Source organism: Etheostoma spectabile, chromosome 23 (assembly GCF_008692095.1).
Source record: "Etheostoma spectabile isolate EspeVRDwgs_2016 chromosome 23, UIUC_Espe_1.0, whole genome shotgun sequence".
Lineage (NCBI taxonomy): Eukaryota > Metazoa > Chordata > Actinopteri > Perciformes > Percidae > Etheostoma > Etheostoma spectabile.
The window spans coordinates 4,037,526-4,063,562 of record NC_045755.1 but is presented as its reverse complement, the minus strand read 5'-3'; the positions used below and the strand labels follow the sequence as shown (position 1 = coordinate 4,063,562).

At 40.9% G+C, this 26,037-nt stretch overlaps 2 protein-coding genes across 2 annotated transcripts in view; one reads left to right on the top strand and one right to left on the bottom strand.

Annotated features, from left to right (window-relative positions):
* Positions 1–26,037, top strand: part of syn3 (synapsin III) — a gene marked incomplete at its 5' end in the record, with an annotated part of 124,157 nt that overhangs the window by 50,308 nt on the left and 47,812 nt on the right. Inside the window, 2 exon segments of the mRNA XM_032504669.1 lie at positions 7,004–7,160; positions 8,569–8,658. Of these exon segments, the coding sequence (XP_032360560.1) occupies positions 7,004–7,160; positions 8,569–8,658 (247 nt within the window).
* Positions 8,991–25,916, bottom strand: LOC116672809 (metalloproteinase inhibitor 3). Its single transcript, XM_032504693.1, has 5 exons — positions 25,592–25,916; positions 17,756–17,838; positions 15,862–15,973; positions 13,451–13,572; positions 8,991–11,434 (listed from the first exon to the last, which is right to left on the bottom strand). The coding sequence occupies exons 1-5, from the start codon at positions 25,899–25,901 to the stop codon at positions 11,237–11,239; spliced, it is 825 nt and encodes a 274-aa protein (XP_032360584.1). The 5' UTR covers positions 25,902–25,916; the 3' UTR covers positions 8,991–11,236.

Below are 26,037 nucleotides of genomic sequence, written 5' to 3'. Positions count from 1 at the left end.
TCAGCCAGATTACATTAGCAGATCCCTGTCTGATTTTGTTGTTGTTGTTGTCCTCCTTCTATTTAATTTTCTGTCCTCAAAGCTACCGGTCTCAGCCAGATGGGGCCACCCCTCTTTCCTTTCCAATCCTTATAGAGCACATACTAAGACTTTGCTCCTTTGGTTACCTCAGGTGACGATTTGGTTCTCAGACCACACAGACGATTCACCCACACATATGCACACACATACAAACAAGCCTTGACCCCCTTTGAAAGCCCATTTTAATCAGTGAAGGAACTGTCGGCCTGGAGCTGCCTCAACACCTAATACCTCGGACATGTTCATCTTGTTACCGAGCAAATAAATCCCGCTCACAGACACGCTGAGTTCAGACATGGCTTTCGGAGGCCTAAGGGTGGTTTCCTTTAGGAGCACTGTGACTGTAATGAAAGCACACAGAGGCCCACTCCACCATCCCTGCTTTTGTAATATAGCCATGAATACAAATGGCCCCTCTAATTCCCTCGAACTCGTAACAACATTCATTTCCCTTTCTGCCAGAGGTCATTTGATGCTCTATCGCTCTTGCAGCTCCTCTCCTGATTCCTCGTACCTCCCGTGGGACTCCTCTCATAATCCTCAACACAATCACCGTTAAGCAACTAAACATTCTGTAATTGTGATTGCAAGTAGGTGTGCCTAAGCAACACCCTCTTCTGTTTGGATTTAAGAGGAGTTTTGGTTGTTGGCGTGCGTCTTTTTTGCTACGTGGCCATCGCTGCGTTCAGCGCGATGTAGAGATGAACCTTGGGGTGCGATTGCATCTGGAGGCGATCCAGAGATTTTGGCAGCCCTGACCAGGCCACCGTCCAGGATCTGAGCCACTGCCAGCTCGCTCTGGAGCCACTGGGCCCTGGAGCCACAACCACAGAGGATCCTAGATCCAGGCCGGGGGACCACGACATGATGCTGGGCTCCAGGGAGTCACTGTGCACACGGAGTATGGAGAATTCTTTGCGCACAGTCCCAGATAAAAACACAATCAAAATTTATTTTTGTTTTAGTAAGACTTCATAACTATCAAAGAGAAAAGAATTTTCCCAAAATGTAGTGTAAGGGATTAACATAATGGTACTGCTTTATCGGTTTGCATTTCCATTTTTTTTTTTTTTTACTTTATTTCTTTTAGTCTGCTTTTCCCAAACTCCACCTTTTGATCAAACTTTGCTCCAACATTACAGTTTGTTCCCTGCTGTCAGCCTGGTGGAACTCAGTCTACCAATTAAAATAAACAAAAATGTTGATTTACACAAAATTGAATTAAGTGGACAGAGGGGAGTTTTGGAAACTCTCCAGTGGTTTCTGACTGATGATGTTTATCATTTAACAAAAGCATACAAAGTTTTTATTAGCAGAGCGCCAAAGGAAGAATGAAAATGATCCCCGAAAGTAATGTCTTTGTGTAATGTTTGACAGGACTAAACATCTTCTTTCATTCAAATAAAAGCTAAGCTACATTTCTGCCAAAAGCCAATCCTTCTCATATGTGAATGATCAATTGAATTGCTAACAATATGATATTACACAAGGCAACATTTTAATGTAATACTGCAGCTTTGTTGGCCTTAAAGACAAAGTAAAGTTGCAACACAGAGAACTAAGTGAGAGCTCCATTGAAAGAAATTAAACTCACTAACTCCAGTCTCTGTGGCAGTTTATTGATGTTATGCTATAAAAGTTTTCCAGACCATACTTAACAAACTGTCATCTCTTGATAATAATCCTGTAATTGTAATATAAAGTTTATGTGGCATAATTCTGTGGAGAAAACTCAGTTAAGCCAAGAAATACTTTCCAATTCCCCATCAAAACAAAAATAGTTGTTTTTACACTACTACTTGTATACAAATTATACAAAGAGATAGGTGTTAATATGTGAGCTTTGAAAGGTGTTGCCAGGCAAGTTTTTGAAATTTTTGACAGAGCTAGGCTAGTTGTTTCCCCCTGCTTTCAGTATTTATGTTAAGCTCCTGTAGCTTTTCACCACCCAGCCACAGATAGAGAGAAAATGAGCCGTGTCCCAAAATGTTAAGCTTTTGTTTTTGTTTTTGCAGGTATAAGCCTGCATAACATTTTTGTTGCACTATGTAGAATTTTTTACTATAGTGTCTGTCCTCGTAACAGGAAAGCACAGAGTTTTCTCTCTAAGGTGCATTTCACTCCAATGATGGAGAGCCAGTTTGGCACAATGCACCATTGTGTACAAGTGCTGCGCAGATCAAACAGTACATACCAAGTACATTTGTGGCATTCCTGCCAAGTTCTACCCCGATTATCCTTATCATTGGGAGACAGACTGATGGGAAGAAGATAAGGCCTTGTAGCCAGGCACAGGGTTGGTATAAAGACAAATGGTCCCGCAATTTAGACATCCCTGTGGAGCCTATTAAAAGGTCAGAGATTCTGTATGATAAATGGATCTAGGGAACAAAATGGCAGCATATTGTCTTGGGTTTGAATAGTTTTCTGTTCTAGGAATGCTGATGAAAACATCCTGTTGGCACTGTTGTACAGTTTATTGTATTATGGTCTTGTGCAACTGTTAGGCTTGCAGTGTATCCACAACCAGACAGCTATAGAGAGGGGTAAACTTCTTTCTGGCTTTAAAAATGTGAATTGGTGCTTTGAGCATTTAAACACGCAACACGGACGTTCTCTGGTTTGTTGTTAGGGAAATAAGAAAGCTGAAGCAGTAACGTTGTGGACAGTGTTGACAACTTGGTGATTTTCTTGCTAGATTTAGTGACTTTTTAAACTTTCTTAAATATATTCAAATATATTGAGCTACTGAACTGAGTTGAGTCTCAAATACCACTTGAGGGTTAGGGTCAATCCTAAACCTTGAGAAAAAAAAATCCCTTTTTAAAGTACATTCAGAACAGATAAATGTGTGATTAATTTGCGATTAATTGTGAGTTAACGGACATTCATGCTCAGGATTTAACCACCCTAATTGTAATGAATTATTTTGGCCATTGGTTGTAGTGGAAACAAACTGTTAACACAACACTGACATTTTAATTAAATTATAAAGTTGAACTATTATTAAAGTTGTTTAAACAACGTGGACGCTGGATGGGGAAAAAAACAGCGTTGGTCTTAAAGTACCAAAGACATTTGTGTCAGGCTTTGCACCGCACTGTGCCGGGTGCACGATAGGGCCCTCGCTCTCCTTTTAGCTCTGTTCTATCTTGTCCAACCCCTGAGGGAAACATCTGGCTCTTTAGCTGCTAAACTGTGTTGGTCTGCCTTTTGATGCTGGGCAGGTAGTATACAGATTGTTTATCAGAGTTTTTTCACTGACAGCCATTGGCTAATGCATCTGGAAATGACACTGGTGAGAGCTGTTAGACTCAAGCCAAAAATGAAAGTTGCAGGACCGTAACAACCAAAAGAATGAGCTGAAAGATGCTAAAACGTGCTGTAAAGCTGAGAAACTGGAAAGTCCGGTGATAGTTCTCTGTGGGCTCATCACTACAAGCGACCACTTTCACACACACATAGTCATTAGGTCCTTTGTTAATATGAAAATATGGATTGTAGCGGCTTTAAGTATTTAAGTTTTGAGGCATGCTACAGTTCCCTATAAACAGCTCATGACTCACACATACAGCAAGCACTGGTATGCAGTGTCACTTGTAATATGAATTAAAATATTTTTAACAAGTAAAAAATCAGTAAATGAAAAACAAACAAATGAAAAACACCAGTTGAAGCATATTTCATGTCTATAAATAAGTGACAATATCAACATCACATAAATCGGATTCACTAGTATTAAAATACTTTAGTTAAACTTTTTGTTGTTTTTACTTAACTTTAAAAATGACTTGTTTGGATGGATTTCTTTCCCAGCTTGTCTGTACCTACATGTGTCTTGCTCAGTGTACTGTTGAAGTGTTATGAGCGGGCTTATGATACTACATGGATCCATTACTTCTTCATGTCCTTATCTATGACCCTGCTATCCCCCTATCAGTGCATGCATGAGCCTTTATTGCACCAGTGATAACCCATTTAAAGGGTGCATTAGCATATCATGCGCAAAGGGATGACTGTGGGGCCCTAAATGATTTGGATCGTAAAGCATAAATGTGCCGCTTTAGTGTAATCCAGGACCAGCAGGGAACCCTGATTCTGCAAAACGAGTCAGTGAAGAGACAGAAAAACAGAGTTAATGGGACAAACCTCAGTTATGCTCTGCTGCTATAGGTCACTGACTCCATTAACCATAGCCCGATGAAAGCTATCCCACCAAGCTAAATGCATTTCTTCATCTGGCCTTCCTGTGGTAATGAGGTAGCACAAAGGTGTCGTCTATCTGGTTATATGCCTGCATGGGCTTAGCATCGCGCAGAGAAAACAGTTTTGCTGTGCTGTTTGACAGTACAGCTTGCAGTAGTAAACATAATAGATAAAAAAGGGATAAGAGGTCACCTTAACTAATGTCAAAAATCACCTTGGAGTCTTTGAAGTTGTGATGGGTATGTCTTTTTTTATTTTATTTACTATTTTCTGACATAGAACAATGAATCAATTAATCAAGAGAAATAATTGGAAGATTAATCCAATGAAGTAATACCTCCATATCTGCAATCAACCCAGCCGATCTGGATTGGAAGGTTTTCTGATTGGAAGATTGATTGCTCCTCTTGGATAAAGCTCAACATTTTGAATAAGGCTGGTCGTACGGGGGTATTTTGAGTCAATGTCCTGGCTTATAGAGCTGTGAACTGCACACTCTTAAGTGCAGTGTTGTTCTCGCTTGACTTTGGGTGTTTGCTAGAAAAAGCACGTTACCCAAACCAGCCGATGTACTTATCAGTAAATTGTGTTTCACATGAATTGTTGAGTCTGGTTTGGTTTTGAGCCTCAATAAACATCTTCATCCAGTATAAATAGCAAAGCCTTTGGTCTGTTGCCATTGTGGCTGAGTGCAGCAGCATGGAGGAACAGCTGTAGTCGCTCTGTCGCCGAGACCAGATCACTCCTCAGTCATCCTGCCAGTCCTGTCTGTGCCGTCTAACATAAGCAACACTTGAGGACCCAGAGCCTTTTTGTGGGCCTGGCTGTAATTTAACCCTCCAACCTGCAGCCCTTTACTTCCTATGTGTGTATACCTGTGCATATGTACACGCTAATGTGCATTTGTGATGTGCAAGTGTCTAAATTTAACTAAAGTAATCTAGCAAGAGCTTATGTGAAGCTGTAAAACATCTGGTAAATACATTTGCTTTCATCTGCCTTATAAAAGCTGCACTTATCAATATTTTTACATTCACAGTGAATCACATGATTTAGTGTAATGTGTCACTTGGAGTGACGCAACATACCCACACAGGGTTGAAGCCAATTCTGACGCTCCTCTCAGCTCTACGGAATGGTTTGGCATCTTTCAGCTCATTGTTTTGGTTTAAGAGTTTGGGTTTGCTCTCACCGCTCTCATTAACCTAGTTTCCAGCTGTAGCAGGCAGCTGATTTCAAAGACACACAGATAAGTCCACTGTGCACTACCTGCTCAGCACCAAATAGCAGACAAAGGTGGCAACTAAACTTAAAATTCATTAATGCAGCATTAATTGTGCAATTTTATTTGTAATTTGAACAATTGTGTCAAAGTGCCCTTTCTGTTAAATGACTAGATTTTGACTTTACATATCCTTGAATTATGTTCTCACTTAAAAAACATATTTAAAAATCCAATATTTGAACATGTTAAATGTATGAGTTCTGTTATTTACATATGAAAACACAACTGTAATTTATCTCAATTGATTATGAGCTCTTTCATAAAGACTTCATACTTTATTTTACTGAATTGGCATAATACAATACAAAGCCGTTTATGTGTAGTCCTGTCTGAAATTTGTATGCAAAGCCATAATCATATATGGCAAAACACACACAAGAGTACACTACGTACCGTAAGTTTACATTTATTACCTATGCTGCATGATTCAGATCCATTTTACAGTTTGGGAAAAGAGATTTATAATGTAGAAATCTAAAGTATAAAAATGCAATTAAAGGGTTGCATAATATCTTGTAACGGCTCTCCACATCCCAGCCAATTAACTGATCAATCAAATAAGAATCAAAATAAGAACATGTTACCGTATGACACTTGCTGGCATGACATTTTTTTTAAAGTTTCTTAAAATTGCAATTATTGACAAGAATCTGAAACATGTACAGTTGTGCCGTACCTAAAGGAAATCTGAAAACATTAATAGGTAAAATATGACTGCAGTCAAAGTGAATTTCCTGTGTTAATGTGAAATGTGGGCGACTTTAAATGAGGCCTCCAAGTACCTGATGGGTCTCTTGGCCCTGCTCCCAGAACAGTTGGCAAAGGAAGGATTAAGCTGTGTTAATTGGATAGATGGTCCAAAAAGATCAGGTGTACCGAGGAATCTTTCCTCACCCTTTCAGCCCGACAAAGTTGCTGAATAATGGAGCCCTCGACTGTAAACACAAGGCCCAGATACAGTGTGTTAATGTGCTAACAGAGCTGTCAGTTCAGGTGGAGCAAACATGCCGGAGATGACGGACCTGAGCACGGTCAGGCCAGAGTTATAAACAGAAAGGAGATTCCCATGTTCACGATTTTAGTTTGGCTATTTAAAATGCTACTATTTTCTAATTGGCACTAACAAAGTATGGTTGAGGCTCATGGGAATTAATTTTGCAGATTTGTGATAAAACAAATTGAAATTGGAAGTTATTACAATCCACTTCGAAAAGGACATAAATGTGTGTGCCAAATTCCATGGCAAAAGCCGACAGAGAGACATCGCCATTCTAAAATCCACGCCACTAGCAAGTCTAAAAATTAATCTTTAGTGCTATTGAATTCTTTGAAGACTTTAAAAGTTTACACTCTCCCTTAACATTGCAAATTGTTAACCAAACCAGGCTGAACTCCACTTTCTGAGGGTTTTCCATATCCATCTTGTTGCAGGTCCTTCAAGCCAGACTTCGTCCTGATTCGCCAGCACGCCTACAGCATGATCCCCGGTGAGGATTTCAGGAACCTTGTGATCGGCCTGCATTTTGGCGGCGTCCCAAGCACCAACTCTCTCTTCTCCATCTACAACTTCTGCAGCAAACCTTGGGTGGTAAGCAATGTTTAAGTGCTCTCTTTGTTCTACTTTAACCCAAACAAAGGTGTTGTGAGTCCCTCCCTTGGCGGCTACCCTGGCTGATTTATTCGGGCCATTACAGGGAGCTGTAACACCTGTCTCTGGAGTCAGCAGAGCCAGTGGCCTCCACAGCCATCACACATTGTTACTTGCTCTGTACTTGGAGACGACAAGATGCAAGATTGGAGTGAAAACGCTTAGGTCTGCATGAGTTTATAATTTTACTCTTTCTACGTAAGTATAAGATTAAAGGAGCAAATATGTTCCACAACAACACACATACTTCCATAATGTGGTATAAGTATGCACTTCTCCATGTTGTAGCTCATTTACCACATATTTACAGCTGTTACTTTTTTTTTTTTTTTTACAAGGCATACCTTACTTTTTTAGATTTTATTGGGATGCTCCCAAAGTTTTATATTTATTATATCAACATTTGTTTATAATAAAATCTGAAAGTGCTATTTTGATTTACAGTATGTATTTAGAATAGGCAGAATCTGTTAAATGCATTTATTTTATTCCTTATATTTAAGGTGTACAAGGAAAAACAAAACACCAAAATATTGTATAGGCTAAAAATAAATGTAGGATTTAATGGGACATGCGACCCCGCTGTTTATCTAAAACATCAAAAGAAAATGTCAGGTTTGGTTGTCAGTGGCTCAGTATCAGAGTAAGGGCTTCTTTTTAGAGCTGCCATTATGCCTAGACATTCTGCAATCACAAAGGGGAAAACACCTGGTTATAAAAGATGTAGAAAAACATTTCTACACCCATAGTAGGAGAAAACTTCTCTAAATACAATGCAGCTACAATTACAATATGGCAGGGTATAACCCAGTACCAAGTAATATCGAACCTTAATATCAAACAATACCTGCATTACATCCTTTTTGTACCCAGAGCTAGAAAAAAACCCACATTTTGTATAGTTATGGTTTAAATGTGACTTGAGTTGGCAGTTGATGCCACCAAAACATAAAAAAACAAATGCATAAAATGCAGAAGGATATTTCAAATGAAGTGATGATGGTTGGTGTCGGTATCACTTTAAGGGTACTGGTATTCTAATTTGTTTTTTTTAAACGATACCCAGCCCTAGCTACAATGTCAAGCTATAATAACCCACAGTTGGATGCAACAAGTTCAAATCCATTAACTGAAGTAGGGAAGGCAGGTGACAGGAAGTCAGTCCACCAAAAAAGTAAAATAACAACATGATCTTAGAATAGATTTTTCCTTTTCAGGGCGACAAGTGTTTTGAGTTGTGTCTGACTGTACTAATGGTTTATATTGTATACAGGTGTAGCCCCCCCCCCCACCGTCCTCCCTGCTTAAATAATAACCTCTCACTGTCTTGTTTATTTTCTGCTTGCAGTTTTCTCAGATGATTAAGCTCTACCATTCCCTCGGTCCTGAGAAATTCCCCCTGAATGAACAAACCTTCTATCCCAACCACACGCAGATGGTGAGTGCCTCGTAGACATTGTTCTTTATTAACACAGTACAGAGAACCGACACAGAAAAATCACCATCGACCTCCTGTGGGCCCGTTTTTCATTAAATCTTTATTATAAAAATATAAAACACAGAAATTAAGTCAAACATTTCTACAACTCCTACAAGGGACTCTTCACCCACCGCCCACACACACACACACACACCAACACCGACACAAACACACACACACACACACACACACTCTCTCACACACACTCTCTCTCTCTCTCTCTCTCTCTCTTCAGGAATCAGTGTTTACACACAGACTGTACACTGCTTCCTTGATTGGATTTCTTTTTTCTTGACCAAGTGTTTCTGTGTTAACAAGACAATATATTTACACAAACATGAACCACAGAAATAGTAAGACAGAAACGCCACAGCTGGTGAAAGAGCCTCGTCAACATGTATAAAGACAGAAAGGACACGTTTTGTACAAAATAAACCTCTACTGGCGTATATTTGTTTGCTTTACATAATGTATTTTCCCTCGAATGTCATTAAATATTAACGTTTTTGTAACCTTTTACAAAACTAAATGATACTTAATCGTGACTGTATGTTGCATACTAGAGCCAAATATGTATTATCAAGAGGAGGCCGACAGGCTATGACTTGCTGAGTACTTGTGGTGCAAAATTAAACATGGTAGACAAACACTACTTAAATTAAATAATTTTTATTGTAATTTAGTTACATTTATCGGACAAATATTGGCCTTTTGTTGAGTATCCCTGTCTTCCTCCACTGATTTTATCATACTTTAGCTTTAGTGTCCAGAGGTGGTTTAAATGCTGTTTTCACATGAAGAAAACAGAGGGAAATCGGCACGTTTGTTATTTTGGAATGAGATGAATGAATGAGAAAAAAAGCTTTACATTTTGGGGAAAAAAGCGTATTCACTTTCTTGCTGATAGACGCAAATTCTCATTCTCGTGTGCGTCTGTTAAATATAAAAGCTACATTGACAAGTTAGTATCTTAGCAAATAGTCCCGGACTGTAAGTTAAGTTAACTGGCTCATCTAGCTTCAGGCGAGAAAGCAAATAAGCATAGTTCCCAATATGTCAAACTAAAAACAACCAACTTGGTCAAAGCCACAGTTCATTAGCGATGTGATATTTTCTTAGTCTGTGTCTGTTCATGGAATGGACTGAAGGTATGGCACTGTGAAAGAAAATTAAAAAAAAAAACTAGATAGGAACAGGTGAAGAAAACTAAATTTAGTGACAATATTGTTACTTTCATTTGAAATAGTTAAATAAAAAAACGTTTGAATATACACTTACAAAATAGCTCAATGTCTGAAACCTCTTCTTATACTTGACTTTCATTGGATTGGTGTAGAGTACCAGTCAGGGGAACTATGATCAAACTAACATACAGAAGTACCAGAAGTACCATACCACTGGAGACGCTGGTCCTTCACTCTGGAAGGTTGCACCGGCTGTGATGGTTGTCGCAATGTAGTTTTGACCTGTTATTATATATTTAGTTCTTTTTTGTGTGTGTGTGCAGATGATACGACAGTTACTGTGTCATCCAATAAACATATAAATAAATGTATTACAGAGGTTTCAGCTAAGTTGATAGTTCATTTCTGTAGCTTATGTTATATACAGCAAAAAATAAAATATCACCATCTCTGCAAGAAGTGAGCTCGTCCCTGCGTTGGCACTGTAACACAGACATTTCTAGCATTTCTCTGATATTCAACAGTGCTCAACAGAAAGGACTTTGTTTGTGATATAACTGTGAAATGAGTTACATTGCAAACATTCAGGTAAGCAGAGATACTACAAGCCATAAAGACACATGTAACAGTAAAAACTGTGAAGATAATCAATGTATACTTCACTGTAAAACAATACCATTTTCAAAAAATATATAAGGGATATTAACTTATGAGAGGTGTAATATAAGAGCTCAAACCTCACATTGGCACTCCATCTGTATTGTCGATGTGTAGGAACTGCAGAAGTTTGTGATGTAATGCTAGCAAGTGTAGCAATGTGACATCTTTATATGTATGTACATAGTGATCATTGGCTGTTGGTTTTTCATTGATTTGACATTCAGTCCTTGCTTTTCAAAAGAAACTGCCTCAATGCACAAAATGACCATAATACTAGGTTAGCAGTAGGGTAACTGCAGCTTGCTAATTACCACCAATGGTATGTACAGGTCAGTTAGTTTTTAATTCTGAAGATCCAATAGTGGTTTATCAAGGTCTTACACTTCTTATTGGCCTTATTAATGTCTCTCTTTTCACCACTGAACCCTGAATAGAAGGTTTTGGTGCAAGGATTTGTGGGAAAATGAAAGTTAAACAGGGCGATCTGCACAACAAAAAAGGTATTGTTTTAAATCAGAAGTTCTACGAAACAGGCACTGTAATGGATTTTTTCTTTTCTCTATTTTGCCCCTTTTAAAGAGGCTGATACCCAGGCCAGAGAGCTTAGAGTCCTGTAATACTCTAGAAGATATATCGGGATAGGACGGAGTCAGGGAGGCGGCAGTGGATTTGGGGCAGGGTGCATTTGAGGTTCAAGGGTCGGTGGCGTTGATGGTGGTTTTGTCGCGTGCGGCCATGCCCCGGTACCAGCTGCAGTAGCCCTCCTTCTGCTGGATGCAGGCGTAGTGCCGGGACTGGTAGCCGGGATAGCCGAAGTGGGACAGCATGTCCGTCCATAAGCACTCGTTCTTTGAGGTCACAAAGCATGGCAGGTAGTGGCAGGGCTTAATCTACAGAGACAGAAGCGAAACTAAAGATGTAGCCATAAAGCAGAAAACAAGACTGGATACTAGCAACAACTAGTGTAAACCCTGTAGTTTTTTAAAGATTATTTATTGGGCAATTTTAGGCCTTTATTTAAACAAGACAGCCAAAGAGATGAAAGGGGAGAGAGTGGGGGAAGGACATTCTTGGTATGTTCACTAATAAGACTTACATATCTTCTTATTCCAAATCTTAAGCTAGGTTGACCTCAAAAGAATAATCTGAGGCTACGGCTACCTAAGCTAACGGTCCCCTGGCTCTAGCTTCAAATTTAGCATTTAGAGGTGAGATTGCTATCAATGTATTTACCTAAATCTTGCCAAGAAAGCAAATAAGTATAGTTTCCAAAGTTATTCCTTTTATGTTGCTTAAGGACATGCTGTATTGAGCTTATTTTCTTGTTAAAGCTAACTGTAATTAGTAGCATGCAACTTCGACATTGAGTCTACAGTCTAGAAGTTTTTGCAAAGGCCAAAGCAGAATTAGCTTAATGATCCATTAACATATAAACCAAGTCTCACAATTTTACAAGAGAAATAAGCTTGGAAGAAAGGAAGTGAGTATATGATTTGGTTGAAATATTAAAGCGTGAATATGCAACATCTAGAACATGGAATCTCATCATTTCTCTACTGCTTTTCAGCTTTCAGTCATTTACTGCAGCACTCTATTAGATAAGGTGTGAAAAGGCAGCTTTTTAAAATAACTAACAAAACCAGTAAGTGTACCCTGGCATTTGTATGCTTTGTGCTGTGGAATGTCAGCCATCTTCCTGAAGCAGTGATGTTTTTGTAGTTTTGTAATGATTCAGTTAGTTTTTACTGAGCGTCTTTTGTCCTGTCACACCAGGTGCTCGCACAAAAAGGCAGCTTCACGGGTGAATATACAGCGTGAATTGGCAGGAAGAGTCACATGACTACTCAGAGAGGTGATGAACGGAAATGCTGTTTATTGACAGCAAAACGGAGTCATCAGCTGCATGGAGCTGCACTTATCTGGATATGAATGAGCCAGCAAATTCAATTAGCAAATTAGAAGGCACACTTCTCATTTTGGGTGTTATTCAAGCCTGGAGAGCGTGTCCTCAACGGTTCAGAGATGTTTGGCATAACTTCCTTGTTTGAGTGGTTTTCTAGATGTGATAATTCTTTAACCGGTACGCCAAGCTTCCTGCTTTCCAGTGCAGTAAATCATCATTTGTGGAGGAATGCGGAGGCCGGCGAAATGCGTTTAATGACTTGATGTGATGATGTTTATGCCTGACTCTCTGATCGCTGGCCTTCTCTGGATGCCTTCTGGGCTGCTGCCATGTACACACTGAACACAGTTTACAGGCACTGGCCTGCACTGGGAACAAAATAGGTCTCTCCGCTAATCCACTTGTACTGATAGGGGCCATCGGCCGATTGTGTTAGCAGATGTCCAGGACACTGCTGTAACAGTAGGACGTTTGCGAGGCGGGTGAGCAGCTGCACAACAGCAGTCTGCATGTTTGAGTCACATAAAAACTGGGCATGAAGACTTGAGCTGATTCCAGAGCTGTTATTTAATAACTCCCAATGATAGTAATAAAACTTGTTTTCTCTCTATTTCTGTTGCTGCTAAACAGCCATGATGTATAACAAGTGGAAAGTACGCTCATAATTCAGTCTCAATAACAACAGCAATGTAACTGTGAGGGTTGTTTAAGTATGAGTAAAGGGTTTTAGCAATAGAAGTGACAGTAGCATTGATGAGCCTGAATTGGTCTGACCCTCACATTACATGTGTTAGAAGTATTTCCTTCCTCCTGTAATCATTAATAAGCACGCTAATGGACTTTATAGAAGTGGTCAACCTGTTGCAGCAGTTTTAGGTTTAGTTTTAGTTGTAAAATGGAGGCGCAGTAAGCTCTAGCTCCTCCTTCTCTTGTTCCTCCTCCCGCCTCTTCTTCCCTCATCTTTCTTGACCTTGCTGGGCGGAGGTTGCTGGTTTCCACTCACCCTGCAGTTGCAGCCCAGCTGGTAGCGATGGTTGATGCCTTTCTTCTGGGCCAATGAGAGGCGCTCCCACCGCTCGTTGAAGTTGCACAGCCCCGTGTAGACCTTGCCATCGTACACTCGACCTGAGGAAGGAAAAAAACAGAGGCTATTGGTTGACATAAGTTAAATCTATAAGTACTACTTCAATTCAATTTCAATTCAATTTTATTTATAGTATCAATTCATAACAAGAGTTATCTCGAGACACTTTACAGATGGAGTTGGTCTAGACCACATTCCAGAATTTACAAGGACCCAACAGTTCTAGTAGTTTCCTCCAGAGGAAGTAACAGTGCGACAAAACTTGAAAACAGCTTTCTGCTGTTTCAGCAGGGGTTGAGATTTCATTCTTAAAATTTGATTCAACACCTGATTATCAGGTCAGTGCGGATAGGATTTCTCTCTTCTGCAGACACAGGTGTAGATTTCATGCCAATCCATCCAATAGTTGTTGAGATATCAGTTTGAGAAAAAAGTGGTTAACCGATCGACAGACATTGCCAACACAGCATAGATGATAGCATCATCCAGATTTGTGGTTTTCTGGAGATTCTGTGTTTTCCGAAGTGTTAAATAACTTTACTGATCTTAGCCTCACTGGCAGTTACTTAATCCGATGTTGCATCATATTGCTGACATGTTATTTTGCCATTTGTCTAATTTCAAAACCCCCCCCGCATGTAACATAGGATAATATAAAATTACCGCTTAAGCAATCTAACTTGTTTATCTATGGTAAGACAGTCTCACACAGTAAGCCCATATTAAACCAACACCCCTATTTCTGAATATCAAAAGGTCAGCAGACGTCTATTTTTAGCGCCGGGCCGTTTGTGGCTTACCGACTCCTGAGACAGGTGCACCGTGGCGGCCTGCGAGCACTCAGGAACATCACTATTTGTCACCGTATGTCTCCTTCACCGTGTTGTCACCACGCGGGAATTTGACAGCTCAGAAATATTTGCTTCTTCGACCCCCCTGAAACTTCCCTCTCTGCTGGCATCGCCACGCTGGGATTACTGGAGTCCCTCGCAGGCTTATTACATAGTGTTGAGTGTGTAACATGCTTCTCAAATACTAATCAGGGCCAGTGCACTCGAGGCTCAATCAAAGAAGAGCCAAGCAGCTCGTCTCACAGGGCCTGGTGCCTTTAAATTGCCCGTAATACAGCCTTGATCATATGCAGAGACTTATTATAGATGCCTTGAGAGCAGCAAAAGACGTCAGTGATGTCACTCGCAGCTGGACTGGGTAAACATAGCCGTCGCTGCCTGGCAACGGCGGCTCATTCGCTTGCACTGTGGGTTGCAGTTACAGTATTTACAAGTCAGGACTTAGCGACGTTATATACGAAGTCAAGGGAAGTAAGGGCACCTTTTTTCTTTTTAAAGGGGCCCCGGTTTGCCGGATTTCACAGGGGCAGATAGTAGGGTATAAATAGTGGGAAAGGTTGTGTCACAGGACAAATCACTCTGAGAAGGAACAACAGTTACCTGACTGAAAAGTATTTAGCATGTCAACAGTTAAAACCAATTTTGTTTTGATGGTTTTGCGTGTCAACTCACAAACATGGTGTTAAATGTTTAATTTTGATGAAGCAAAGATCTGATAAAGTAAACCTTTTTTTGATACTGTATATTCCAATCCCAAAGGCATCTCATTAGTCACTATTTCATCTTTCATAAATACTGCAGTCCAAGGACATTGAGAAAATGTCTCCCTCTAATGTACAAAGGAACAGCTGTTTTTTTAAATGCATGTAAAATAGAAGAGTTTTGGAGATTAATTCTTCCCCTTTGCAACAACTTTGTAAAATATTTTAAACTTAAGATGTACTTATCAAAGGTGCTTTGCCACATGTATTTCATTACTTTGTGGTAATGTCTGAAGTTCTACCATGGACTCTGTAACATTTTTTTTTAAGCTGTTTGACTCTGACTGGCTAACTGCTAGGAAATGAGAGCTCTTAGCTCATGTGATGACACACAAAAAAACTCTATTCACTTAAAAAGATATATATATATATATATATATATATAATTAGGCAGTTGGACTTTTCAAAATCAGCCGTGGCAGACACATAACTCCCTCAAGCTTAATTAAAGGAGGTACTCCAGTTATTTCCAGTTGTTCCATGTAGTTTGGTGTCTTGCGAAAGACAGATGAGAAAAAGAATAGTCAAAATCAAAGCAGCAGCTGCTGAGATAGTCTGACTTTTAGTCCCTAGTGTGGGTCGAGTTCCAAAAACCTACACTTCCCATAATGGAACTTGATAGCATCTTTCGTAAAACCCTTTCCTGCCAACGTTGATCATTGATTAAAAAAAAAAAAAAAAAAAAACACAAAAAAACTTTGTTAGCCAGTGAGCTTACCTGTGATCAGGAACTGGTACTTGTTGATGTCAAACTTCACACCACACAAACTCTCTGAAGCGTCCGTGTAAATGTGCTGCACGTGCTGGACTTTGTCGAATCCTTTGTACATCTGCAAGACACGAAAAAAACAAAATTGGAGTTTAAACCTGAATAAAAATTACAATGTTGTACCCCACACCCTTGACTCTACCTCTTCACATTAATAATCAGGAATGAAAACAGTACGCCTGGCTTTATCAGATGACATACTTAAGAATGACTAATAGGCTCTGCCGTTAAATGCTATTTAGGAGGGGGGGGCAAGGTGGAGGGGGTTGGGGGGCTTGACCAACTGCCATGCTCTGCTTGTTTGAAAGCCATGATGTCCAAATTCTCTGGGTGGGCACAGCAGAAAAAGGGGAGGTAACCTTTCCCCTTATGACATCATAAGGGGAAGGTTACGGATCAGCCCACCTGATCTTTCATTTTCTCAAAGGCAGAGCAGGATACCCAGGTCTTGGTTTACACCTATCGCCATTTCTAGCCAGTAAGGGACCATAGGCAGGCTGGGGGAACTCCTATTAATGTTAAAAAAAACTCATAAAGTGAAATTTTTATGCCATGGGACCTTTAACTAAATAATAGATAACATTATTACATTGTGGCATGTGCTTTATCTTTGATTCTGTTTTGGTAAGGGCATTGCAAAACTGTGGACATCAGCTCCTTTTATTAATCCTGGGTATGCAGAGCCAACAGTGAGTGTTTGCCCTGAAAACTGTTGTGTCTTCAGTTTAATTTATTTGTCTAGGAACAACAGGAAATCCCTGTTTTGGATGCATCGCTCCCAGAAAAGCAGAACAACCTGTTACTTAAGCTTGAAACTGGAGGTTTGGGAATGCCAAAGACCTCTGTCCCATAAGATTTGTTGAAATTGGGAGGGAATCGCATTATATTATAGCCCACAAGGAAAACCACTGTTCGCAGTGTAAATTAGCAGACTGTAATACAAATAAATAACCCAAGAGGTGCAAAGGCCACATCTAATTCCTGACGATAATCCTTACAGTGGTTATTGGTGTGCTTCACTAACAAGAGGCCACTTAATGCTTTTGTACAAACTGGGATTGTACTGATGCAGTGCATGACTCTGTTGAAATGTTCACACTCAGAGCGAGGAGTTTGGTTGAGCTATAATGCCTGTAAGCCCGCTAATCCTCCGGCCTGGCTCCTGTCTGAGCAGCAGGCGGATGTCAGCATCTGTCAAAAATATGCAGTGTTATGTAAGAATATAGAGGAAGTGAAAAGCGGGCTTTCACGCTAAGTATCCCAAACTGCTTTTAAGCTATCACAAAGCGGGTGAGGGGGCGGAGAGACAGCCTTGTAACTCTAGAGTTCCTGCCACAGAAGATTGATACCACTTGTATGAAGCTAGAGCCAAGGGGTGTTTAGCTTAGCTTAGCTTAGCTTAGCTATAGACTTGTAGCAGAGAGAAACAGCTAGCTTTGCCCAGTCCAAAATAAAACAAAGAAACCAAATTTGTTTAATCCATACACAGACAGAAATGTACTGACTACAGATTGTTTTTTATTAATAAAAATGCTTATTTTAGATTAAGCTTATTAAAAAGACTGAGGGGCGGGGGGGGGGGGCAGCTGGCCAGATGTTGTCCAATAATTAAGTTATATCTTCTTTACATAATGTAAATTGATGAGTGCTAGAGGTGATGGTAGGATTTTTCTAACTTTGAGCAAAGCCGGCCAGCTGTTTTTAAACCATCTTTACAATTAGCTAGGCTAACCGTGCTAGGCTAACCATACTGCTCTAGCTTCATGTTTAGCTCAGTGACATGAAACAGGTATTAGTCTTCTCATGTAATTCTCTGCAAGAAGCAGAGGATTGACGCTCTCACCTTCATTTGCTTGACTGTGTAGCGCATCGTTCCAAAAGGTCCATCTCTCAGGAGCTTCTTGCCCACGACTTTAGCTCGAATCACTGTGAAGAGAGGAGATGGACAATGAATAAAATGATCTGAGCAAACTGTTGCATCCCTCTAACGTATAAATACAAGCTTTCGTATCTAATCTATCAAATAACACTCAGCCTAGGCCGGTAGGAGGCATTTGCAAACCCATTATAAAGACCTTTTCAGGACCGGTTGGGACCACAGTTAATCCGTTTATCCGATTTTCTGCATTGCTGCTGTTTGGAAGACCAGTGGGAAAAGAACACTACAGGGACTTTTGAGTTTGATACAGAAATTGTCTGTATCAAGGCTTCATTCTCACTGCTGGTGTTTAAGAGTTTTTGAATGACTGCTCACATGATGACTGCTCACATGGAATGTTTAGTAATCACAGGAAACTTGGTTTTGATTTTGCAGTTGTATTATTCACATCATAAATAGCAAAATGTGACTCCAATCAGATTTTTGCTGGATTAAAAACATCAGAGGGGCGGAAAAAGTGCAGTATTTGTCTCCTCTGTTTCCTTCTGTATTGGGATCAGGGCTTGAAAAAGATCTTATCGGCGTGCAGGACCTTCATGTAAACGTTGGTGAGGTGAAAATGTTCAGAGGGGACTTTGATTTGTTTGCTTTCCCTCATGTTGGAGTGTGGAGGCTTCTTGTAAAAAGGCCATGGCTGTGGGCCCTGCATAAGCAGTCAATCCTCTGTTAAGTTCACCTGCTGCCCACAGCCGACCGGCTGCAGACACAACTAACACCATGCTTGTTATCTTCTCCCGATGGAATTTCCTTAACACATTCTTCAGGGGCTCACATTCCCCAGAAAGGGAAAAAATTATGAGCCTTTCATTCTTTTACTGGAGAAAGAAATGAGGCATGTGGCATGTTCTGTTTGGTCTCTGTTTGTCTTGCTGTCCTACTTCCAGGCAAATTTTAAATAGGCATAAAAATAGATCTCCTACAGGAAGAAGTTACAGCACGGCCACCCAAAAGTGGTGACCACAAATTTATTTTGGACAGGAAGACCCCAGTTTGAACCAAGCAGTTATTTAAACATCCTCAAAAACTTATTTTGAACCAGTTTGAATAAATCAAAGGAATGTGGCCTTCCAGGAGTTTACCACTCCACACATAGTGTTCTTTATTTGGTTCATTTGGGCTAAATTTGGTGTATTTGAGAAATGCTTCTGATCATAAATGAAAGTGCAAAATGTAAAGGATAGTTCTTTTTAAGTTGTCTTTGCCAAAAGGACAAATGAGTTACATGAGGTTTCAGGGCTCTGAGGCTGTACTTGGGTGCATTGTGCTAAATGCTAACATGAGCTAATTAGCTAAATACAGCTGAGTATTGGACACGTTTTGGCCTGATGGTGGCGCTAGATGAAAAGTCAGAAGATCACCAAAGTTATTACAATTCACCCTCTTGAGACCACAAATGTCTGTATGAAATTTGAATGGAAATCAATAGAATAGTTGTTGATATATTAGGTGAAAAACAGTGGTAACACTAGATAAAAAGTCAGAGGATCACTTTACCTCTGGGGACCTTGATTCCATCGCAATCCATCCAGTAATTGTTAAGACATTTCACTGCGGACCAAAGTGGTGGACATCTATCAGTAGAGCTACACCACTAGCGTCACTAATAATCCTATTGTTTAACTTGCGTGAGGCCATAAAGGCACTCCAAGATAACAAAATGTACTTGTGTGTAAACGGTGCTTTAGAATATCAACCAGCCATTAACCATGTAGTGCTACAAAGCTGCAAAATGGAAATATCTTTCAATCTGCATGTGAGGCAACACTGTTCAGCAGAGCATATAGGTGATTGTTTTTCACCTGTCTGCATTGTGTTATGACTCACTGGCTTTTACTGACCGCTTCCCAAGTAAGCACACAACTAAGCCGAACAAATGTCATTTCAAAGCTCTTGGTTTTAATGTACCAATCCCCGCTGCCTGCCCTCCGCTTTTGTGACCTTTAACAATAACTTGCTGCAGAACATTTGATCCATTAATCTGTCAACTCTTCTAATATGAACCAAGAGCGCTATTGCCTGACAGACCTCTCCTAAATGCACCCAAATGCAGTTTGACAGACGTTTGCCACTGCAATTACTGAGGAAGCGGGGCACAATTACAGAGGAATGTGCAGATATAACGAGATACTTTTGCCTCTGTTAAATACACTGCTGCCGTTATTTTTTTCAAGTTTCACCCCAAAAACTAGTTTCCTCCTCTGCCATAAACTCAAAAGCAACCCTCAGGAGAGACGAGCTTTAGTGTTTGAAGGGCCACAGGTCAGCTGATTTTACCAAAGTACACCCAGATAGGTCCTCTCTTCTTGGACGGCAGCCACTAATTGGCCAATGATGGTGCCATCACCCAGAGGAATGTGTTAGGGGCCCTCAGCTGCCCCAGAGACAGAGGATTTGTGTCATACCTCTGCAGTGACCCCTTGACCTCTTTTCAATTCTGCCGTTATATTAACGTACGACCACACGACTGCCTACTCACATCTACAAGACTACGTTACAAGTGATTATTTAACCCCCTTTCACAATGTGATCTCACATCACCTTGGTTACACTGGAAACGATTGACATACTGTGTAGTTTCTGCCTTCTAAGCTCTTCTTTTTATGTACCACATTTGCTTTACCTAATAATGTACTAATGCACATGTACATATGTCTGTATACAGTACCTCACAAGGACATATATTCACTTCAACTTATATTGAACTCCGACTGACACCACCATTTCCCCAACAGAGGTGACTATCTGATCAAATGTGGCATTTTTCTGCATTCATTTACATATTACTTTGTTATATAATGCTTTAATTGTTTGATACTTCACAATAATAATACACCAGTTTAAGAAGTCTTGTGACAATGCAACATCTGTTCATTAATCACACTGATTAATTACTTAATTTACAGTACTAGTGGTGGTTAATATGGTGATTATGGCAGCTGAAGTACCTATATTTGCAACCTTTTTTGGCCAAACTTATTCAGGTACTATGAATTTAAATTTGAATACTTCTATTTGTGTAATAAATATAACAGTTAACCCAGTAGTATAGTCGTGTTGAAATATCTATCAGAGTCCCTCCTCCTCTTAGTTAGCTAAACATGAGGAATTACAGGCCAGTGGTGTGACGCACAAGTATTCATCTTCTGCAGAGGACACACTTTCAAGAGTGGGAGGCTTTGAGATAAGAGAGGTAACCACGGTCTGACAAAAAAAGCAACAAAAAAAGAAAAGTGAATCACTGCTCTTCACTCAGAATCTCTTGCCTAAAGCAGGGGATTACACAAGCTTGAATGCAAATGCTAAATCTTGAGGTGAGCATGAAATTTAGTTAAACATTTATTTCAGCCTACGTACAATGTGGCAAACTGCAGGCATGGTGTGAGTGTGTGTGTGTGTGTGTGTGTGTGTGTGTGTGTGTGTGTGTGTGTGTGTGTGTGTGTGTGTGTGTGTGTGTGTGTGTGGTGAAGCGAGGCAAGGGGTGGGTGACGATGATTTTAGTATGCAGAAAGTGGTCCAAGTTTGAATGGGCGAGTGGGAGGAAGAGGCATTCTCAAGACGACACACTATCACGCTCAAAAATAAACACTGCAACCGGATCCACTATAAGGCTTGAGCATAAAGCCGGCAACGTTTCCATACTAGTTGGCAAAGTGAAAAGGCAGCATATGAAGTATGAGTTTTTGTCACTATCTCCGATACCTGATTAGAACCAGTTTTCAAATGCTTCTGTTTGAGTCATGGCAATCTTTAACCCATTTAAATTTAAATGCGATGGCATCTGAACTCCTAAACGCTAGCAAACTTACCTACAAAGGTCTTTAGGAAGCTTTGACAAAGCATTTCAAATTCCTTCAAAACTAAGCCCTGTGTCCCTGTTGTATCTTTAGGTGCATCTGAAAAGCGAGTCACAGCCAACACCTGAAGCCTTGTCAATTGGCCTGGTGTTACAGTATCTGGGCATGCTTGCTACCTTCGTGCCTGCTTTTCCTATCTCTCTTTTCTCATCTTTGTCATTCACTCACTTGCCGTGTCACTTTCTTGCTGGCGGCCTCTCACTCCACTTGTCGGTCAGATGGTTACCTAACTGTAAATTCCTGTTTGTAATTTGATAGTAGTTTGATAGTAGCTTGAATTATCTATGGTAATGCTCTTATTATTTGTGAAAGTGTGACTTCACTCTTTTTGACAGAGGCCACCATAGATAAAGATTATAGATTGTATTACAATTGTAGCAATGTCAAAGTACTCAATGCTCCCTTTACAGCAAGTACAACTGAAGGTGAACTGAGCTCTGTGCTGGGCTGATTGGGTCCATTGCCCCCCTTGCTAGCCTCCTGCTTAAAACAGTGGAGAAGGGAGGGATGGACTGGACATTTGATACGCCTGGCTCATAGGACGGACATCCCAGGCTTGTACGGAATCCAGAACCTTTGACATTGCATCATATTTTAACTCACTTTTGGGAAAACTATGGATATCTAATCTAAGCTTACATATTGCATCTTATAAAGGGTCCTGGCTTCCCTCAGGTTATCATCTGTCACCTGTTGACCTGCAGTTAAGGAGGTGGGGGGGGGGGGGGGGGGGGTGCGGCTGACAGAGGGGGTAGTGATTTAGCTAAAACGCTACTCATTAGTAGAAGGAGGAGAGTGTATTGGTACCAGGAGAGCGCCGTCACAAAGCCCCAGGCAATACATCACTCTAAACCTGCTATGCTGCACAAAGCTGCTCTATGCTGCACAAAATACCCACAGCAGGGCGGGATCCGTTTCTCTCAATGGCCTGCCCTGATCCTCAATCCCAAACCGAGCATAAACACATATCACGCTAATCCTCAGCAACTGACCTGGTTCGGGGTGCCAGCATGTAAAGGTTTGCTCTTTCATCCCAAGCGTGTTTTAACTGAGCTTGGGGGACACAAGCAGAGGTGCAGGTGTTATCTTAAGGTAATAGAAATAGACGATAAATTAAAGAATGAACCAGTATTGGGAGATCCTTTTATAATGTGTTTGGTATACATTCAGATTATGCTTCTGAACTGATGCTTTGACTTGCTTTAACATTAGCCGGGATATTTAAACTGGGTATTAAGTCCTATGTGAAAAGAAGACAATAAAAGGATCACTTCAAACCATTGAGGCTTTCTACACAAATCTTGAATGACTGAAATTTTTTAAATTCCAATTACGGAAGTCCAGGAAATCCAATCCGGTGTTTCAGAAGTGTTTCCCTCCGAGGGCCGAGGTGTGAGAGTGGCTGCAAGCATTCAAAGCACACCTCAAGCTAAGCCAGGACCTTGGAAATGGGATTTGTGGGGCTCGCAATGATCACTGCGCCCATTGAAGTCAGGCCCAGATTCTATATTGGCAAGTCTCAGCGGGTGCCAACACCATGAGCTATCTGAAGATCTAAAGGACTGTGAAAGGCATCGCATGTGTTTTTGGAAGCGCCATTTTCGCTTGCTCCAACCAGGTCACTTGGCTGAAGACGTTCCCACAGGCATGGAAAACGGGGTTTACCAAAGACCAAGAGACAAAGTGACCATATTGGGTCCTTATGTGCAATGTCTGTCATATTTCACAGGATTCCTTTTATAAAAGGTGGGGCCCTCAGAGGGCTAGTAGGTGAAATCTGGACCTCCTCTTTTCTAAGACTCTACCGTACCGAGGATTCACCAAAGCATCATAGTGAGTTCCTGCCCACGTCAGAACTAAAAGAAGTGACTTACGCCTACCTAAAGCACACTGGTTGTGTCCTCTGAATTTGGGCAAAGAAGCCTCATGTTCTTGGCTGCATTTGGAGTAGCCTTTGGAAATGGAAAAGCCTTGTAGTGCAGTGATGTACATAGGACACTACTTATGAAATGAAGATATGTTAAGTCTTAACGTGGAGTATTTCTTGTTGTTGGACCAACAGTTAAATATAGAAAGTCATTTTATCTGTTTGGAAGAGTGATGGGAAACGATATTCCAAAAATGTTATTATTGGTTATTAAGGATTCCGATTTTTACCTATTTATACAATATGAGGTCATAATTAAAGCTGTATGTTGACGTGACTGCATGTTGACTTTGCAGCTGTAGCTACTAGCCATTAGGTTAGCTTAGCATAAAGACTAAAAAAGGAGAAACGTTAGCCTGGCTCTGTCCAAAGTTAACAAACTTCACCTACCAGCACCTCCAAAAGCTCACAATGTGGCAAATTGCAGGAATGACAAAAGAGTGTGTGTGTGTGTGTGTTTGTGTGTCTCTCTCTTGCTCTCTCTCCCCTTGTGTTGTAAGTCGACACTGCAAACACATGGCTGCAGTGTGTGTGTGTGTGTGTGTGTGTGTGTGTGTGTGTGTGTGTGTGGCTTGCGTGCGTGTCTCTCTCCTCTCTTCCCTTGTGTTAGTCGACACGGCAAACACATGGCTGCTGTGTGTGTGTGTATATATGTGTGTGTCTCTCTCTCCCTTATTAGACACACTGCAAACACATGGCCGCGCAGTGTGTGTGTGTGTGTGTGTGTGTGTGTGTGTTTCTTCCTTGTGTTAGTTGACACAGCAAACACATGGCTTTTGTGTGTATGTGTGTGTGTGTTTGTCGCTTCACTTGTGTAAGTTGACACTGCAAACACATGGCTTGTGTGTGTGTATGTGTGTGTGTGTGTGTGTGTGTGTGCGCTCAGTTTAGACTGAGTTTATTGTGTGATTATGTGTCAGGGTTTAAAAGAGTTTTTTTTACTTTAGGGTTTAAAAGAGCCTCATGATGGTTTCAAATTTTTGGGTCAAATGTTATTAAAGAAAAATATCAGCTGCACTGAAAAAGACTATTTGTATAAGTATGTATATGTGGCTTTAAGTGACAGGTTGTCAGTGAAAAGAAACACGTCTCCTTTCCCACTACAAATCAGCTGTCCTCCTGTCCAATCGGACACATTTCAACCCCCCCCCCCCCCCCCCCAAACTGCCTGCAACTCTCAAACCAAAAACCCAAATCTCTCTCCTTGCAGGGCCGATCAGATTATACCAGTCTTGATCATCAGCCTTAGCCAGATCCCAAGTTTATATTATTCTGGGGAGTAAGACAAATAACCAGGCAGTAAAGAAAAAAATAAAGCTCTGTTACATCCCCCCTGTGCTTTTTGTGCACCAGAGGCCGGGCATATCTGAGTTACAACTGCATTCCTGCCAGACAGAGAATTATCAGTGTGTGCAGATAAATAACAATCTGAAACATCTAAGCTGACTGGATCCTTTTGATCAACTGGTGTTAATTCACACCACCCATACTTCTTCTCCTTTGAGCCACCCATGCCTGTAGCTTGAAAAGATATGATGAAATCTAAACTTCATCAATTTGGGGATGAAAAGCAAGGAAATGTTGAAATTTTTAGTGGACCCTTGTCTTAGTGTAACAGCCATCACTTTAAGAAGCATCATTGGTGTCCTTCATAGGTTTGTCATATTAGAATATCAATTACATACTGGAAACAGCACTTGACTACAAGTTGGACAGCTATAATACAATATAATACTAATAGTATTCTATACAGCAACTTATTTAGTTTCCCTTATTCTCAAACGAGAGATTTAGCTGAAAAATGCTTTCCTAAAATGACGCGCGTCCAGTAAATTGATCGCAGCTCAGTCTTATTTCCCGTATTGAGTGACAGGCAACATCTGCTCGCAGTACCGGTTTAAAAATGAAAACCCCGGTTATTTACAGCAGGACACGGATGGTTCTAACACGTTTTCTTACCTATGTCGGAGTTGCAGAAGGCGTCTTGCGGGTGCGTCAGAGCGCACGAGCAGCCCTCCGTCAGCTGGATAACCTGCAGGCTGCTGAAGACAAACAGCAGGCTGATCAGGTGCCGGTACACTGACTGCATTTCTCCAAACTTTTCCACTCCTCTATGCTGCTGGAATAAAGTGTGTATGGAGTCCGGCTGGGTCCGCTGTAGTAGTAGGCTAGGCGGTGTGTAATGTCCAAGTCTCTGCTCTGGCTGTTGTTGCTTCTCGCCTCTCTTGAGCGTTTCCCCCTGATCCCGGAGAGGCGCACAGCCGTACATATAGCGCGCCGGAGCGGCGTGCACGCCCACTTTCCACCTCTGCAGCTCGCGGGAGGGGCGGCCAATCAGCGGCCGGTGATGCCATTAGGAATCACAGACACCAGACACGATGACATACTGGAATTTTACTCTGCTT

Excerpts from the sequence above, each read along its gene's own strand:
- LOC116672809 (XM_032504693.1), bottom strand. The coding sequence starts at position 25,901 with ATGTACGGCTGTGCGCCTCTCCGGGATCAGGGGGAAACGCTCAAGAGA. Across the intron at positions 15,974-17,755 it reads ACACAGTCAAGCAAATGAAG|ATGTACAAAGGATTCGACAA; the intron begins GTGAGAGCGTCA and ends CGTGTCTTGCAG. Across the intron at positions 13,573-15,861 it reads GTACCAGTTCCTGATCACAG|GTCGAGTGTACGATGGCAAG; the intron begins GTAAGCTCACTG and ends TTCCTTCCTCAG.